The sequence below is a fragment of the Cricetulus griseus genome, assembly GCF_003668045.3.
Source record: "Cricetulus griseus strain 17A/GY chromosome 1 unlocalized genomic scaffold, alternate assembly CriGri-PICRH-1.0 chr1_0, whole genome shotgun sequence".
NCBI classification, from domain to species: domain Eukaryota; kingdom Metazoa; phylum Chordata; class Mammalia; order Rodentia; family Cricetidae; genus Cricetulus; species Cricetulus griseus.
Window position 1 is genome coordinate 191,262,229 of NW_023276806.1, and position 18,249 is coordinate 191,280,477.

The 18,249-nt window shown below is 39.1% G+C and overlaps 1 protein-coding gene across 4 annotated transcripts in view; it reads left to right on the forward strand.

The window, feature by feature from the left end:
- The window catches only part of Dgki (diacylglycerol kinase iota), a 434,118-nt gene that overhangs the window by 375,923 nt on the left and 39,946 nt on the right, over positions 1-18,249 (forward strand). For all 4 annotated transcript variants that reach the window (XM_035451050.1, XM_035451051.1, XM_035451052.1 and 1 more), the window contains one exon: positions 13,919-13,944. In XM_035451050.1, the coding sequence (XP_035306941.1) occupies positions 13,919-13,944 (26 nt within the window). The remainder of the gene's footprint in view (positions 1-13,918; positions 13,945-18,249) is intronic.

The following is an 18,249-nucleotide window of genomic DNA, read 5'->3' on the forward strand; positions in this document are numbered from 1 at the left end:
CAATATGTGTGTGTGTGTGTGTGTATGTATGTATGTATGTATGTATGTATGTATGTATGTATGTTCCATGGTTTCTTAATATGGCCAAGTAGCTTCACAGTGGAAATATTTAAATTTGTGGAAAGAACATGAGAAGTATTGCACTGAAACTGGCATCTGTCTGTTAGTCCAGCCCTAAACCTCAAACACCATGGAGACAAAATGGTTAATTTCAACATCTTGATGATACTAAGTAACTGATACCTGAAGACCAAATCAAAAGCCTTAAAGCCTTAGAACTGAAAATATTATGTATCAGCTTTTTGACACATGGAAATAGCATTTACAGAATGGTTTGTGGCTCTAAATCGTTTATCAATAAAAGGTATTTGTATGTATATATGAAAAGTATTTCATTTGACAGCAGAACCTCAGTAAAGAATAAACATAGGAAGAGAGACAAACAATAAAGATAAAGACAAAGCAGTAGCAGAAAGAGTAAAACAAAATAAATGACTAATAATTACATTGAAAAAAATGATTCTTCAAGAACATAAAAAGGGAGGCAATATTCTGCAAGGGATGCCCCTCCTCCCTGCCCCAAGGGATGGAAGAGAAAAGACACAGTTTGCTCAGCCAGTTCTTCCTCCACAGCAGTCAGACCAATGTAAGGCTTCTCCCTCCCCCCCAATTCCCCTTGGATCTTCTCAGTGTTTTCTCATTGTTTGGGCACACTTAGTTTCTTAGCTGGATTGTTCTCTATCTTTCTTCAAGAATGGTGAGATATATATTTTGGAGATTAAAAAATAAGAAAAACCAAAAAATAAAAATAAAATTGAAAATATAATGCAAACACTAATTACACAATCATTAAATACTCTCTAATAATTGCAATTCCTTGTGGGAGAGAAGACATAAGGTGGTAGTTTCCTTCATTTTTTTATATTTTTCAAATTTTAATCTACATGTATATGCACACACACAAACACACACACACATACTTTACAATAAAATGAGTTTAATTTTATTAGATAATGGCTATAAACTGAGTATTATAGGTAAGATGATTACAAAATAAATTATTAAATAATGTGTTTTTAAGTATTAAATAATAAAATATGTCTTGGAATATTACTTTAAAAAAAAAAGAATAGTGAGATGGAGACCATGAACAAACAGAACTCTGCTTTTGTCTCTGCTATGTCTTGTTGAGTTCATACTGTTTCCATTTAGAATCATGAGGAAGTGGGTGTAGGTGTGTACATGTTCCCACACATACAGGTCCTTCTAGAGGATCTGTGATTCCGAAGGACACACAAGATGTGTATGCTGTCTTGAAACCTGAAACAGTAAAGGACAATCTTGAAGAACCAATTTTGAAATACATTGCCAAGAGATGACTGATACATTTTCCTGTTAGGATTTCAATAACTTTGCCTAGGGGTTTAACAAAATAGTTTCTACATCTAAGAAAGTTTATTTAAAATAGCATGTGGGCAGAGGTGTAGCCCAGTCAATAGACTGCCTGCCTAACATGTACCAAGTGCTGGCTTCCATAACAACACCTCATCAAGGGGTAGTGGTAGAAAAATCAGAAGTACAAGATCACCCTTAGCTACTTAGTGAGTTAGATGAACTGCATGAGATCTTGTTTTAAAATATAAAAACATATTTGCCCTTATCATTAATTGCTCAACAATTGTCCTTTGTGAGACTGTTTTGTTCAGGTGGAAGACTAAAAAAGATGCAATTTGCTTAAGTTTAATCAAACAATCTATTTGGGGTGCTCATCACTGCATCTAATGAGATAAGAAAGGAAAGGAAAACTCCAGTGCGCTATGAGCACTCTCAAAACAGAGAAAACTAACATGCAAGCTTGAGCTACAGTGTGTGAAGTCTGTTTTATGATTTCATTTTACTTCTAGGGAACACATTGGACTACTGAACCAATCACTATTGGGTACCTTCAGTAGCTATGATAGGTGCTGGAGATATGAGACTATGTAAGAAACCGATTACCCTAAAAAAACTTATACTTAATGGGGAAATTGTATAGAAACCATTGGTTATAATTCCTACTGATATATCATAGTGTATAGATGCAAAGAGGAAATTAAAAACCAGTATTTTCTCTTTCCCTTAGACTCTACTCTTATTTTTTTTATATGGAAAGTATAAATGTTTAATGAAAATGGGCTTTAAGAGCAGTACACTTTGAAAGGATACTTAGGCATACTTTATTGTACTGTTACCCACAAGCTGGTAAATGCCAACTCTTTCTTTATATAATAGAAATGCTCCTCAGAGAACACTTGATAATTAACATCATTTCACCTGGATATGTTTAAAGAAATTTGTAACTGAGAAACCATATAGGGATAACCAAAACACACTATCATACTTAAAGAATCCCCCCAAAATGACCTTTCCATATAATTTACAATTAACTAATACAATGACATCAAGATAACAGCCCTATGTCCTCTCTCATTTCTGAAAATCTACATGATCTTGACTGGCAGAGAAATTATTTCAGGTCCCTCTGGTTCTCAGCTATTTTCTTCCCCAGTTTCCTCTAGAAACATTAGGTTATGACCGGACCCTACTCAAAACAGGGGTTGCACTTATTGCCAAAGCTCTGGGTTCCTGGAAGGAGATGAATGATCAGGGGAGGATTTGGACTGTGGAAATACTGTTTGAGCACCATAGTCAGATAAGGAGGAGAAAATTAATCTGCTTAGTGGGCTGTGGACTTTTGCTGGGCTTCGAGATGGAATCGGTGCTGTCAGAAAAGAGATTGCCCCTGGCATGTGTTTTGCTGAGATAGTTGAGTACCCTACTGCTCACCTTTGACTGGTCTAAGTCTTACTCACCTTGGATAATCACCCCAGCTGGACAAAATGCAGGGCAAGCACTCCTCCTTTTGAGAGCCAAACATACAAGAGTATACTGTATGTGATATGTGTAAAAACAAAAGCCTAATAAGTTATTTTCATTTTCTTTTTTATGACCACTTATCAAAAAAAATTATTCACACAGAAGACCTGTTCCCTTTGGGGAAATCAAGCCATGCTTCCAAGTTCACCTAGGAGACTAGCCATTAGAGAGTCCCTGTAAGCAGGTCTTGGTTTGCCTGGCATTGCAAGGGAAATAGGGGGCTCAGAGAAATATGCTCCGACATTAAAACACACATTTTATTGAAAATGCCGGCAGGAAAAATTCTGGCTTTCCAATTTTATGAGTTCCAAATTTTGCCAACAATTACTTCTCTGGGAATATTATCACTGTTAAGTGGGTTTTGTTGTTTGTTTTTTTCATTTGTAAAAGTTGGCAGCCTTTACCTACTCATACCTGGGCAGCTGTAGTTGGAATGCATAGAAAGCAACTGGAGGCTTCTTTAAATCGTGTATGTTCCCTGATTGGCCAGGCTGTGCGTTGCTAATTCTGTCTTTACAACATGTTGTGCTGTATCTGGAATGGCAGCATGTAGCGAAGCTGGAAGGTTGAATGAACAAATGTTGACTATTGGAGAAAAGGCTGGGCCTGGTGGTACAGACCTGCCATCCCAGCTACTCAGGAGGCTGAAGTAAGGGGGTTGCTAATCCAAGGCCTGGCTGGGCTGAAGAAAGGGGCCCCATCAGACCAAAAGAAACAGGTATCTGATGTATCGTTGTGGTGAACCTGATTCTAATCACATTGCAGCAAAATAGTAGGTAAAATGCTGACTGCATTGTCTGGCTGTGCAATCCACTTTTATGTTGCAAACATCAATGTAAATATATTTGAGCTAGGAAGAGAATGTGGCAAAATAATAAAGATGTGCCCATATTCCTTAGATGAGATGCTGATGTTTCACAGGCTAGGAAGCAGGAAGCCCAGATGATAGGTACAGGGAGGTAAAGGCAACTCTGATGAGCTCAGTGGAAAGGTAGAGTAGCCAGAGAGAGTGGTGTCAAGCACCCTACACTATGAGAGGCTTTCCATACCACATCCCTGAGTATTTGGGTTTGTTGTTGTGGTTGTTGTTGCTTTATTATTATTTAGAGGATTTTTGAATGGCAAAGGAGATGCTTTGTCACCTGGTATCCTGACTATCTAAAGACTCTGTATGGACAAGACACCCAGACATTCCTAAATGGATCTAACCAAAAGAGACAAGATTAAGTGTGGGGCCCTTGTGTGCAGAAAACTCACTGCTTCTACTCACATTACGAAGTAGGCTGGGGAGAGAGGACAGAGACTCCAGGAGGATGATAAGAATATCCTCCAAAACCAAAGCAGAGGGGCTGGAGAGGTGGCTCCGTGGTTAAGAGCAGTGGCTATGAGAAGACTGGTTTCCATCCCCAGCATTCACATAGCGGTTCACAACCTTCTGTAACTCCAATCCTAGGGGATCCAAAGTCATCTTCTGGCCTCCATGGGTACTGTATGTATGTGGTATACAAACATCCATTCAAGCAAACACTCATGTGCATAGAATAAAAATAAGTAAAAATATCTCAAAATATTTTAAATAAAAAATAAAATCAGAGCAGAGATGATAGTCTTGCCTTACACAACACAGTTTGCCTCCAGGCATTCCGAGAAGCTGGCAAAATGTTAGAGACTTTCTTGTGACAAAGCTGCTCCACTATCATTTCAAACTTGACAGTGGTAACCCCATCTCCCCCTGCATGCAGAAACTGGAATGCTGTTAGTTCAATACAGGAAAAATAAAGTATTTGCAAGAACGTGCTAAAAGCAGAGACTCTGCGCACAGCCTGTCTTGTCTCCCCTGGGAGCCGCCCTATGCCTGTAGTAGGTGCTCTTTGTCTTGGGTTTTTGCACAGTTGGCTCTCTTTAATCCAGTTTCTGGATCATCCCTGAGGGTCTCATAGTGACAGAATGGTATTGGCTCTCATCAGTTTGATAAATGGAGCATGGATGCAGCATAGAGAGGAGGATGCCTAAGCTAAAACAAGTGACCATCCAAATAAGGGATGCTAGTTCAACCAACTGATATTGCTGCTCTTCTCTAGGTCCAAGTTCTGTAGTTAGGATTATTAATAACCCTTTAGAACAGTCAGGGGCAGCACCTACATTAGGAGAGAAAAGGGGTGCAAAACAGTTGTTTCTCATTCTCTGAAAGGGAACAAAGCCAAACACTGAGTCAGCTGTTGGTTCAGTCTTCTGAGAGCTACACCCTGGGAAGCCCCAGTACCCAGGGATTTCTACCACAAGGGCCAGTGAGGTAGTTCAGTGGGTAAGAGCACATGCTGCCAAGCCTGAGGACCCAAGTTTTGTCCCTGGAACCAACATGGTGCAAGGAGAAAACCAACCAAGCAGAAGTTTTCTGACTTCTGCTTGTATGCAGCAACTCTCCATCAACACAAAGAAATGCAATACAATTATAAAATAAAATAAACTACATATTCCCAAAATGGAAGTGCATTTTTGTCTCAACCTGAACTGTTAGTTAGGGCTTCCCAAGTGTTGCCGAAGCTACCAGTCTGGTTTCTGAAGGCTGTACCCCTGGTTCCCTGTGGGTGTGTCTCTTTTAGCTGGATCCTTTCCCTTCCATTTCTCCCTTTGGAAGAAGCACTCTGACAAATACTTTCAAAAAGATTGATTCTTGCAGTGTCAGTCCTCACAGGTTTCCAATGCTCGCATGCGGTGTGATGGCCAGATGTCTATATTGAATGAGTAGGTGACCCTAACTCTACCTCTTTCTTTTATCTATTGCTTTCCCGTGCTGAAGGCCCACTTTTCTCCATCCCTCCTCATCCCCTCACTTTGAAGAAACTCCTTTCTCATTTTGTTTACATTCCTGGAAAACAACAGTAGGTGGCAGTAACATTTCAACTCAAAGGGCCTTTAGGGAACTCCACAAACTGAAGAGTGGTATTCAGCAGGGGAAAAAGCAAATTGTACAAGCTAATGGTGAAATTGCTATTTTTTTAAAAAAGCCTAATATATGTAGGTGCAAGAATCTATTTTAAAAAATAAACAGTGTATTTCAAACCCAGGTCACACAGGAGCCATCCATGGATGCATTTGCATATACATACAGTCTTAAAGATGGAGTGGTAATGAGAAGGGAAACAAATGTGTGGATATTCACTTCAAATGAAGAGGTCATCAGTGTTTGTGATGCACATTTTGGGACTTTTACCTCCACCACAATGCCCGTCTCTGTGCTTCCCCCCCCCACACACACACACTCCTTCTCTGCTCTTCCCCTGTGTGGGGAGTGAATGTTACCTTTGAGGCCCTCTGGCTGTCCCTGAAGGGGTTTGTGACCCCTTGAATAGAGTGTGTTTGTCTCTCTACTCTCAATGGCACTTTGTGTGGTGCTTGACTTTCATCCTTGCTCTCACTCTCGCCTGCTCTTCTACGGTTTGTGCTTTGTTCATTGTCTTAGAGAAATGAGCATAATTAGAAGGAACAAAAGCAAACAAAGAGGGGTTTATGTAGTTGATGGAGATTCTCAAAGCAAAAAAAAATTTTTTTTTGGTCCTGTTTTCCTTAATTATAGATGCTCTGAGGGTAGAGTGATGGTGGCAAAGTTGTCCCTTGGCTCTCGGGCTCACTGTTTCTCACCCAGTCCTCAGTGTGATCTCATGGAGTGGTTTTTTCTAGAGATAGGCAACACAGACCTTTGATGGAAGCCCAAGTGAGGATAGCTGTTGCCTAGAGACAAGAATCTGTAGTACACGTTCAAAGTACATTAACCACATCCATGTTTCCTTGATTTAAATTGTGGTTCTTGCCCATCAAGCAGCCTCCGGACACTGCTAAGTCTGTGCAGCACCGTTTCAGAGGGTAACAGAGGAAAAGCAAAGACGGCATTTCTCCAGAAGTAAAAGAGAGCTTGAAAATGTGCCTGGAAGGAGTGTCTCATGGGAAATTGGTTTCCATTTGAGACTTCTTAGGTGTCTCACAAGGAACCAGATACTCTCTTACACATGACATCCAATAACCACACCCAGATATCTCTGAATATTCACTATGGGGACAGAGTGATCCTATGTGGCAGGCTTTAACTACAAAAAGATTGCATTTTACCAAAGTGTGGGAAGTATAGATGAGAGCCTAAGGAGCTCTGAGGGCTGTGGTCAGGAAAAGGAAAAAGGAAAAAAAAAGGGATGGGTTGTGCAAGAACATGGAGACTTGATAAGCCAGATAAAAAGCTTCTCCGTGTATGTGTGTGTATGTATGTATGTATGTATGTATGTATGTATGTATGTATATATGTATGTATGTATGTGTATTGGTTTTTCAAGACAGAGATTCTCTGTGTAACAGCCCTGGCTGTCTTGGAATTCACAGAGATCTATCGGCCTCAGCCTCCTGAGAGCAGGGAATAAAGGCATTGGCTAAATAGGAGGCCTCATTACCCCAGTCTTAAAGAAATCATTATGTTAGCTATAGTCCTCACCTGGAAGTTAAACAGCAAAGGCATGCATGAGAAAGGAATATTAACAAAATCCATGCTCACAGTAGTTCTCAGTACGTGGGCATATGTGCTGTTTTATTCTCTGCCTTATTCCCCCAACTAACATCTTACCACTAAGTCTACTTATCCACAGTGTGCTGAGCAGTGTGTAGAGGCAGTGCAGGTGCCGGTTCACCTAGAGTGGCTGCTTCGTATTTGGTTATAATTTTGCCAGACTGGACCAGTCTGTGAATCTATAAACAGCAGAGTTCTTCTACCCCATCTACAGTCTGTTGTCTTAGAAGATTATCTCAGTGCTTTTGGAATATAATTTCCACTTTATGTCTCAGACTTGGCTTTCATACCCATCTTGTATATTTATTTAAAGCTCATTTCTCAATGTGGTGGCCCCATCATTCGGATGGTCTCCCAGCATTGTGATGGCTTACAAATGTTAAGTGTATACCTTGGGGCTGCTGGGAAGGAAGACAAGCATTATTTTGTAGATAACTCTCTTTAAACAGTAATAGAAATGTGTGGGTAGGCTCCTAGTATTCATCCTCTCTTTCCTCTTTGACATCCAGTTTCTAAGGGAGGAAATGATGCGTACAGCCTGAGGAAGAACCAAGCAGAAAAACTATGGAGGCCATTAAGTGAAAGCTATAAGAAAGTCAAACACTGTGTTGAGCCTTAAAAAAAAAACAAAAAAAAAAAAACACAGAATTAAGATACTGTCACTAAAATATATAAATTTATAAATCTTACAAATTTAGAGCAGCTCATGGGAGCTCCCACAAATTTGCACCCCCTAAACCTATTGCAGAGCATCATGCAAGGCTATAATGACGAGAGTAGTGGTGACATCTATCACCACAGCTCTGAGTTCACCGATGGAAAGTGATGAAATGACACAGCCGGTACCACACTTTTAAAGAACCTATGCCTCCATGAATTTAACCCTCTCTTGCTATTACATCTTGTTGCTTTGCCCATAGGAAACCAGACATGAAGCTTTCAGTGTCCTTAGGCCTTGTGGCTGATCCACATGAAAAGCAGGAGGTTTTGAATGGAAACCTGTAGATGGATGGTAGTTTAAGAATGGTCTTTGATCTTGTGCCTTGTAACTGGACAGAGTCTAGATCCAGCACTGTCCAATAGAGTAGCCAGTGGTCAGTATATGTCTTAGGTCTCATTCCCTCAGATTCCTGTTGAATCGAATAATAGTATAGAATTTAGTACAATGGCTCAACGCAGAAGCATAGAGTTCAGTGGTTCTCAACCTGTGGGTCACAACCCTTTGGGGATGGAATGACTCTTTCACGGGGGTCACATATCAAATATCTTGCATATCAGATATTTAGAATGTGATTCATAACAATAGCAAAATTACATTTATGAAGTAGCAGTGAAATAATTTTATGATTGGGGGTCACCAAAACATGAAGAACTGTGTTAAAAAGGTCTTAGCATTAGGAAGGTTAAGAACCACTGATAGAGTTAGATAATTTCAAATATTCACACTTTCCTGGTGAAAATCTTGATGCAGTCCATAAGAAGTCTAGAGCTATTACCTACAGTCTTCAGCACACATTTGCTTTTTTAAAAATTTGCTTTAAGAATTCAAACATCCTCTGTTTTTGGATCTCTATGTCTGTTTCTTTTTCTTAAATATAAAGTAAAATAAAAGATGTACTGGTCCATTGCATGATCCTCTACCCAAGACAATACTGTATTTCTCTGGAGCACCTCTGACATGGCTAGAGGCACTAGCCAGCAGAAATTGTTCTGGGTCTGTGATTCTTAGCATATTCTGGACCCTCTTCTGCAATTTCCCTGAGCCTTCAGTATAGGAGTTGCATTGTTGAGCCTTTGGTAAAAGAGCTGCATTGTAGATGTGCTCAGTGGGGCTCTGCATCCCATGGTCACTGAGAATAAACTCAGCCCCAAGACATCTAGAGATATTGCCTAAAACTGCTTTCAACATGTATTTACTTTTAAAGAATTGCTCTAAGGATTCAAACATGTTTTGTTCTGGGATCCTTATGTCTGCACTGATTTAAATACAAATTAAAATAAAAATTATCAGTAAGATGGTAGGATACTTTTAAAAGTTTTTTTGTTTTGACATTTTAAATTATTTATTTACCTCTTATGCTACTCTTCCCTATACCATGGCAACAGGTAGGCTCTTCTCTCTCTCTCTCTCTCTCTCTCTCTCTCTCTCTCTCTCTCTCTCTCTCTGATTCACTAGTTAAAGGCTATGCTCTCTCTAGTCCCCATGGATTGATTTCCTGGTCATACATTCCTTTCTGTAATTCTCAAAGGCTCTGTTTCCTCTCCCAACTCACCACTCTGTTCACTTTCCCCATTTTCGAATGTCATGCAGATTGAGTAACCATTCTGCCATCATCTTTTTAGTGTGCTCTGCTGACATTTGGATTTTTTTTTTTTTTGGAGCTATGGTGGCTTTTTGATTACTTGTGATAATTTCACTGTGTAAGTTCTTCCCAGAACTTCTGGCTTGGGATAGATAATTGCAGGAAGGTTGACTTTGGGTCATTAATTCAGATCCTTTTTTTTTTTCATCAGCACTCTCTTCTGGAGTTTGATCTAACGTCTCAAGAAGGGCATCTCAGCTCAGAGCAGGGCTTTCTGCCCTGGCCTTGTGGTATATAATATAGCTGTGTCTTTACAGCTTATTAAAACTATGACTGTTCTGAAACGTAGTGCAGCTTTTACTGTATTTAGTGACTCTTCGTATTTGGTGGCTTAGCTTATAAACATCTAGATTACTAAAGGATGTTTTTATTGGTTTCCATCCTCATTATTTTTCATGGGTTTCAAACAGAATAAAAAACCAGACATTTTTATTTTTCCTTCTTGACATGGAAGTTTAACAGTAACCCCTGAGTTTATCTTCTCTCTGTTTTCTTTAGATCATTCAAAAATAGAAACCAGAACATGTGACTTTCAAACACTTTTTGTATTTATTTTAGAAAGTAAATTCCAGACACTTGAAAATAGATTTATAGGCTCCATATGGAATGGCCCTAACTCCCCCAGTCATGGGTTTTATCATTCCTTTGCATTTCAGCCGTACTGAGTTATTTATGTTTCTGATAACGTCTATGAAATTTCAGTTCTGGCTGTTTTATATATATATATTGCTTCTGTCTAGAATTTCTCTCTCACTTACTTAATGAGCTCTTATTAATTCCCTAAAGCTGGGGTAAGATGGTTTTGACCTTTTGAGTTTGTTTTATTCTTGGGGACATGACTGATCTCTCTGCACTGTTAACCTTTTATGTCCTACATATTTTTTATTGTTATACTTTTCACTATGGTATAAGCATTTATTTTTCTATGTATGTCACTATGTTATAAGCAGACTTTTTATTCTTCACTAGATTATGACTTTTGGTATTGTCCTTTGTTTCTCCATGACTTAATGGGGACAAACATTTGGGGCCTTGACTTGCTCATTAAATCAATATGAATTAAAAGGCACCAGCATGAATGATAACAATTTAGGTTTGATAGAATAATACATTTTAGCTGTGGCCTTTGAATTCTTATTTTGGTATTGGTGTTGTCTTATTTTTTTCATTTTCATGTATTTGAATGAAATAAGAATGTAAATAGTTCTAAGCAAGCAATAAAACACAGCAAAAACATAGATAGATAGATAGATAGATAGATAGATAGATAGATAGATAGATAGATAGATCATAATAAAGACTAGTGATTAGGACAATGTAGAGAAGAACTATCGTTGAGATCGTTGAGTTAGTAAATGTTAGGAATGGCTCACACTGTGAAGCCAGCTTCTAGATCTGACATTGTGTACATGGAAGGGAATTAACAAGTTCAGGACCATATCTCTCAGGCATGGTGGGAGAGTAAGTAGAAAGCTTTACTGTGTGCCTCAACTGTCAGCTCAGCTGTCAGAAAGAAGATCCATCCCCGAAATTCAACATCTATTTTAAAAATAACTGCTTATCCTGCTCATTGCAGGGTATTTCTTCTCTCCTGACTGAGTTCTGTGAAACTCTGTATGCCCATTTCCAGCCTAAATGGATGATGTGCTTGTCTCCGTGGTATAATCTAGTGATGTTTTGCAGTGAAAGGTGAAATGCCAAGTGAGGGTTGAAATATTCCATATGTCTTCAAATTCCACAAGTCCAGGGGTGTGGGAGACATTCAGCCACAGAAATTCAACATGACTAATCCTTGCAAAACACTCTGAAATGGATAGTTGGTCTTTGCTGCCTGGCCATACTTCAGAATGTATCCCTGTGGGACTTTAATGGATCCATCTGGACTTTTTCAGATTTAGTATTAAATGTTTTGCAGAAAGTCAGAAAAGACTGTGTCTCAGAGCTCCCACCTGAGACACTCAGGAGGCCATGGGCATGGTTTTCTCTTTGTTCTCATTCTCCATCAGAAATTAATTGCAAATATGTTTTTGCTTACTTTTCATAAAAAGTCAGAAGTGAAAATGTTCATTTGTTACTGACTGACTTTTCATGCCCCAGGAAACTTTATTAGTGCATTTGTTTCCAATCTGTGTTCTTTAGAACCATCACCTTTTAATTCTATTTTACCTTCTATCCAACACACTTCCCACTTATTTTTCCCTGCTAAAACAGACTTTTTTTATCCCTATTGCTGGATGTCTTGGGCATCTTTTGGCTTTGAGGGTGCTCATTCCAAGGCTCGCTTTCTCCTAGATAGCTCAGACGCAGACAGTTCTTAAGATCATTTGATAGTACTAGGATCATGTTTGAAGATCCTTTAAATATTCTTGGTTCTGAATACCAGGCTGGTGGTACTGAAACCCATTCAACTCAACAAATGTGAAACAAGGTGCCGCTTTTTCTAACTCTGATGCGCTTCTATATCGCCAGGAGGTAATTACCTACAGAGACCAGTGTGTGGATTGCACAAAATCTGGGAACTTTAAGAGGCACATAAATCAGTTTCAACAGGGGAGGCTAACTGTTTCTTGTGTTAGCGATTTGTCAGTTTCTGCTTGTCATTCATCTAGTTTATTTGCCTCTTAAACACATTTTGTTTTCCATCAAGTTTTTGGACTCTGTCTGTCATGTGCAAAATTCTCCTGGAAATGGCTCATGAAATGGGTTAGCACTTTGCACTAATGGATGTTTACGTTTTCTTTCCATTGCTACCATGTGTGCAACCATTGCCGTGTACACACATAATAAAAAGTTTAATTGCTCATCAGTAGATCAAGGGAAGCAGTTGCATCCTCAAGTTGCTTAACATTGCTTCAATAACTGTTACATCCTTGAATGTGTATTTCCTTTAAAGTTTCTCCCTCATGTCTCATGAATATCAGTGAAAGGTTACCTAGCCCCAGGTGCCATCATCTTCACTTGTCATGGGTTACCATCCTAATGGATCTGATGGACCAGCTATTAAGAGAAAAGGAGAGAGTGTATCTACAGGAAGCATAGGGTTTCTTCCTTTTACCTTCTAGCTTCTAAGAATTCTGTATCATGTGTTTCTCATTAGTTGACACCTCATAGTCAAGGTGGTATTGGTCATTGTCAAGGTATCTCAATCAGGTGTCAACTGAGGGGAAATATTTTTATGGTTGATGTGATGTTCCATTTGAAAACTGACTTATAATTAGAGCTAAATTTATAGATGATATGTAAAAGTTATTGGTTTATTAAATGTGTGAGGCCCCAGGGTTTTTTTTTTTTTTTTTTTTTTTGTCTCATTCTGATTCTCATAGACTTGGCAATATTAGGCCACCGCACAGAAGGTCTGTCTTATGTTCATGCAAACATTAAATTCCATGAAGAATGTAAACAAAACATGATGATAGTTGTGCATTCATTTTCTTTTACTTCTGTTTCATTTTTAAAATATCTAAGCCTGCCCCTTTGGGCATAAAATTTAGCACACATCTGTGTTCCTGGATTTGTTCTAAGTGTTTGGCCTTGGACATTAGGTTTCACTTGATAATAACATATTTCAACAAATTCTCATTCTTTCAAGATAAATTCAGACTTAATTAAATTTTTTCAGCCCTGTGACACCATGCTCAAGCTGTTGACATTATAGTAACCCATAATACTCAACCAGTCCAGATAATATAGAAGCTGTAGTAATTAGGATGTCTTTTAGCAAGTACACTAATCACATTGCCTCCTATACTGAGTTTCTCCTTAACTGACTTTTTCTTAAGACTTATTTATTATATTTTATTTTATGTGTTTGAATGTTTCACCTGCATATATGTATGTGCACCGTGTGTGTGCCTGGTACTCATGGAGGCCACAAGGTCTCAGACCACCTGGAACTAGGTTTAAGGATGGCAGTGAGCCACCATGTGGATGGTGCGACCCAAACCTGGGTTGTCTGCGGGAATAACAAGTGCTTTTAACCTGAACCATCTCTCCAGCCCCACCTACATAATTTCTGTAAAATCATGTGTGCATATTATTATCATTATCATATATCAAATATTTACCATGTTTATATTATCTTTTTTAGGTCACCTGTCTCTTCAGAAGATCATGGTAAGAACATGTCATTTTTATACTAAATTCTGCACTGGAAATTTGTTCCTGGTTCTTATACCTCATTGTCAGAGCAGAAAATTAGGATGTTGATACTGTAGTGTTTTTGTTGTTGTTGTTGTTGTTGGTGGTGGTGGTGGTGGTGGGGTGTGTGTGTGTGTGTGTGTGTGTGTTGTCAAACACTTAAACATAATCCACAGAAACCGAGTTTGATATCTGGTATTATTTTTCAAATCCTTTCTAACCATTTTGGTTGACAAGCATTGTGATGTTAATGTCTTCTGCCTGGTTTCTGTCTAGCCATCACAAATGTTGTACTGTTTTCTAGGTAAGCATATATTTTCTGTAAGTCTGATTTCTACCTCTAAAATGAGGAGCTGTTATAGGAGATATCTCCCAAGTTCCTTCCAGACGGTGAGGCTGCAACTCTGCACAGCCATCGGCAGAGTGCTTTACGTCTGAGATGGACCAAGCCGTTACTCAGTCAGGGTGACAAGACATCTGATTATGTCATCTCTAACCTTTGTTTACTTATTCCAGCAGTCACTCAAATTGTTTGTCAGGTGGCTACAATGAGTTCATCATATCATAGAACGATACTTCACAAACAGCAGTATTCAGGCTTAGCCTCAGGCTTGTTGATGGCTCTTTCTTGAACTTTTAAGATTGTCCTATAAACATAACTCTACAGGTGTTCTACACCTGTAGAGTACTGCTTTCCAAGTGACAGTGTCCATAACACCTGTCACATATAGGATGGACACTTTGCAATAGATCAAAACTTGTGGTTGGCTTTTTGACACCTTTGAAAAGAAGGTCTAATAGGCCTAAGGATGGAATCTTCCTCTTCCTCTACTGCTCATTGTTTTATCCTCCACCTTTCCCCATCCCCTGCCAATAACCCACATTCCAGGCCTATGATTATGTATCTAGTTTCTGGATCCCCCATTTTTTAATTTTTATCTACTTTTGCATCTCCTACTTCCTTTCTTGCTGTTCCCTAGAAGGAAATGACTTCTTTTTTATGTACACGGTTTCTGCTCACCCTTTTTCATCTTTCCCGATAGCTTTCTGGTTCACTTATTGTGACATATCTCTTCCTAAGCATTAACACACGAATCTGATGCTTTCCTTAGCTGGCTCTTCAGACTGGATTTCTTTGATATAGTGTCCAACACCAAGCAAACATTAAAAATGTATTCATTAAGTGAATGAATTAAGGAAATGGAGAGGGGGGTCCCTCCTGCTGCTGCATTATGAAGTCTGTCCTAATATTGGAACAAAGTTATGTCATGTTCTCTAAAAAATTGTAGGGAAAATAGTGTTCAAGGCCCATTAAGTCCGAATTAGGTAATCAACCACCTAATGGTGAACCGTTATTGCATGCTATTTTGCTGATTGTTGCTGGTATGAATAGGATTTTGATTGTATATTTGTAAGCCCTTCGGCTTCCATGTCTGAATGATAAATTAGAAATGTGTGTTTGCCTCTATTTTGAACTATTTTTACCCTTAATAATCTTCGGCTTCTTTTGCCTTCCTATCCATAAGAGTACAACCTCTATTCAAGGGGTGGGGCTTCTAAATTAAAGTTCTGCAATCCACTAGGACTTCTTAAGGGCTTAGGAGAGATCTCTAGGCATATGTCAGGGTCCTTGAAAGATGATCCCTGCCCAAATAACTTGCTCTTTAGAAGTAAGAGTATTTTAACAACTATTAAATGTGATTAGTTGAGGAACTACTATGCAAATTAGATGAGTATTATGTTTTGGTGAATTATAACAAATGCATTATATAGTTATACCTCTTTGTCTCCTGCAACTTCTAAAAATAGTTTAAACATGCGTGCTGATTTACCTATGCTACCTAATTGTTCATCATCCACTAGTCTGCATCCTTAGGGAAATATATTTTACATGTTTCCTTATTACTAGGGTTTTCTATCTAGTACACACTGTGTGTTTCCTTGCCTTTATGTATTTGGTGAATTAGTATTTAATGTGGCCATCATAAAACGTCTTCAATTTCACACCACCCCTCTTGCGTACATTTGTCTGCTGGAACGACATCGTCATGCATCTGTAAGAGAGGTGGATCAAGTTTTTCCAATTTATTCTAGAAGAGTTGAGGCACATCGGCAAATGGATTATGAAACTAGAATATGAAAGCCTGGGCCTCTCACTGTTCTCTTTTGTTCCTTTTCCACCAGTCATTCCATTTCCTTCTGTAACAGCTGCTCCCTTCGGCTATTTCTGAAACAAATTCATTCTTGGAGAAATCTAACTTGGGAAGCCCCGCAGCTCTGCTGCTTCCCATCCTTACAGGTTGCCTTCAGAAAGCACTTGGGTAAATATATTTGCCACTCCACTCCTTCACTTTTACTCTGCCTGTCCGTGCACTGGGGCTCTTCATACCTGCTGCAGAAATAAGTTTCCAGCTTGTTGCAGGCACCCAAACCACACATCCTTATGTTCTTCCATCCAAGCAGAGTGAGAGGAAGTGTAGCTTGGTTGATGTTAGCTCCACATAGAATAGAGGTAAGGTGTGCTGGTTCATGCACGCAACCCCAGCTACTCAAGAGGCGGGGGCAGGAAAGTTAAAATTTGGGGTCCAGCACAGAAAATGTAATAAGTTTCCTTGTCAAAACAAATAAACAGAAAGCCTAGAAAAGTTTAAAACTATAGTGGCCAACAGAGAGAAGTCTTTTAACTTTACCTATAAACAGTAACTTTTCACTGGCAACCTTTATTTTTACATCAGACCGAGGAAGAATCAAATGTCTTTTACATAATTTGACCCACAAGTAAAGAGTAGGTTCAGGATTAGATGAGTGGTCAAATAAGATTGCCAACACTAGGCATCGATGTCACATACATTATTTTTATGTTCATAACACAGTATTAGGGTCTTTGAGAGTAGAAGATAAGATGTATTGAGCACTTACTCAGAACTGTGCAAGCACGCTTTAACTTCGTTATCCTGTTCCATTGTTAATAGACAACAGCCCACAAGGCTTGCAACATCCTAACTTTTGTAGCTGGGGAACCAAGTCCCTAAATAACTGACTTGTTATCACATAGCTACTAAGTGGGAGAGCTAATTTAAACCCAGATTCAATATCTAAGCTAGCCTTCTTTTTTTTCTTTTTAACTTCACTACATTTCTGGGAAAACAAAGAAATGATTGTCAGCATTAAGGTAAATTGACAGAATTATTGAGAGGGGAGAAAAGTTCCTTCTGTCTAACAAGAGTTTATTTACTGCTGTGTAAGTAATTTCTTTTTAATGACAAAAGAAAACTGAATAAAAAAATAACAACTTCTCCCTCCTGCTGGGAATGATTTGTCCCTGTAGGAAAAGTGAAATACCAATGTCACATTTTCTCATAATTAGTTAGCTGAGTGAAACCGATGCTTCAGGGAAGCCTGCCATGTGACTCCCAGGGGGAACATTACGTTTTAATGCAACATCTGGAACCTGGAGTCCCTCTCTGTCAGAAGATAAGCTTGGCCATGATTGATGGCCCTGTCCTCCGAATTTCCTTTCCATTTAGTGCCTCACACTTCATCATCTCAGCTGTGGCTGGAGCCACCTCCTCTAGCCCAGGCAGCTTCTCAAGCTCTAAGCACTTGGGTCCTTTTTTGCTCTTCACATTTTGGCTTTCCAAGCCTCCCAGAATGCTATTCCTAGAGCCACTACCCGTGTGAGCATTTTCCAACGAATGTCTGTCCTGGTACAGAATGGGAGAGAATCTTTGCCAGCCATACATCTGACAGAGGATTAATATCCAGAATATATAAAGAACAGGAAAGAGTGTCAAAGAATTTTGAAAAGAAAGAAAGAAAAGAAAGGACTCATTCAAAAAATGGGTCCAAGACCTGAACAGAAAATTTGCAAAAGAAGAAGAAAAAAAGGTACACTATAAAAATCATCACTAGACTCTTAAAAGAACACCAACAAGCTGCTTGATTCCCCAGCAGCATCTGAATGGCCACTCCTGTTGCACACACACTCACATGCACACAGTTCCTGTGGGCACATTTCGTTTCTGTTGCCACAGTAAATAGCAGACAAGTATGGCAATGACCAATCTGGAAAATGTAATGACCATGGTCACAAGCATCAAGTCTGTGGGTCAGGCTTGGGGTTGACTGTCCTCTGTAGTATTGATGTGAGAAAACTCTTTGAGATTATTGAATCTATCCTATGTTAACCCATTTTTCTGGGTTTTGATTTTTGTTTTCAGTTTTACATTTATGTGTGTGTGTGTGTGTGTGTGTGTGTGTGTGTGTGTGTGTGTATGTATC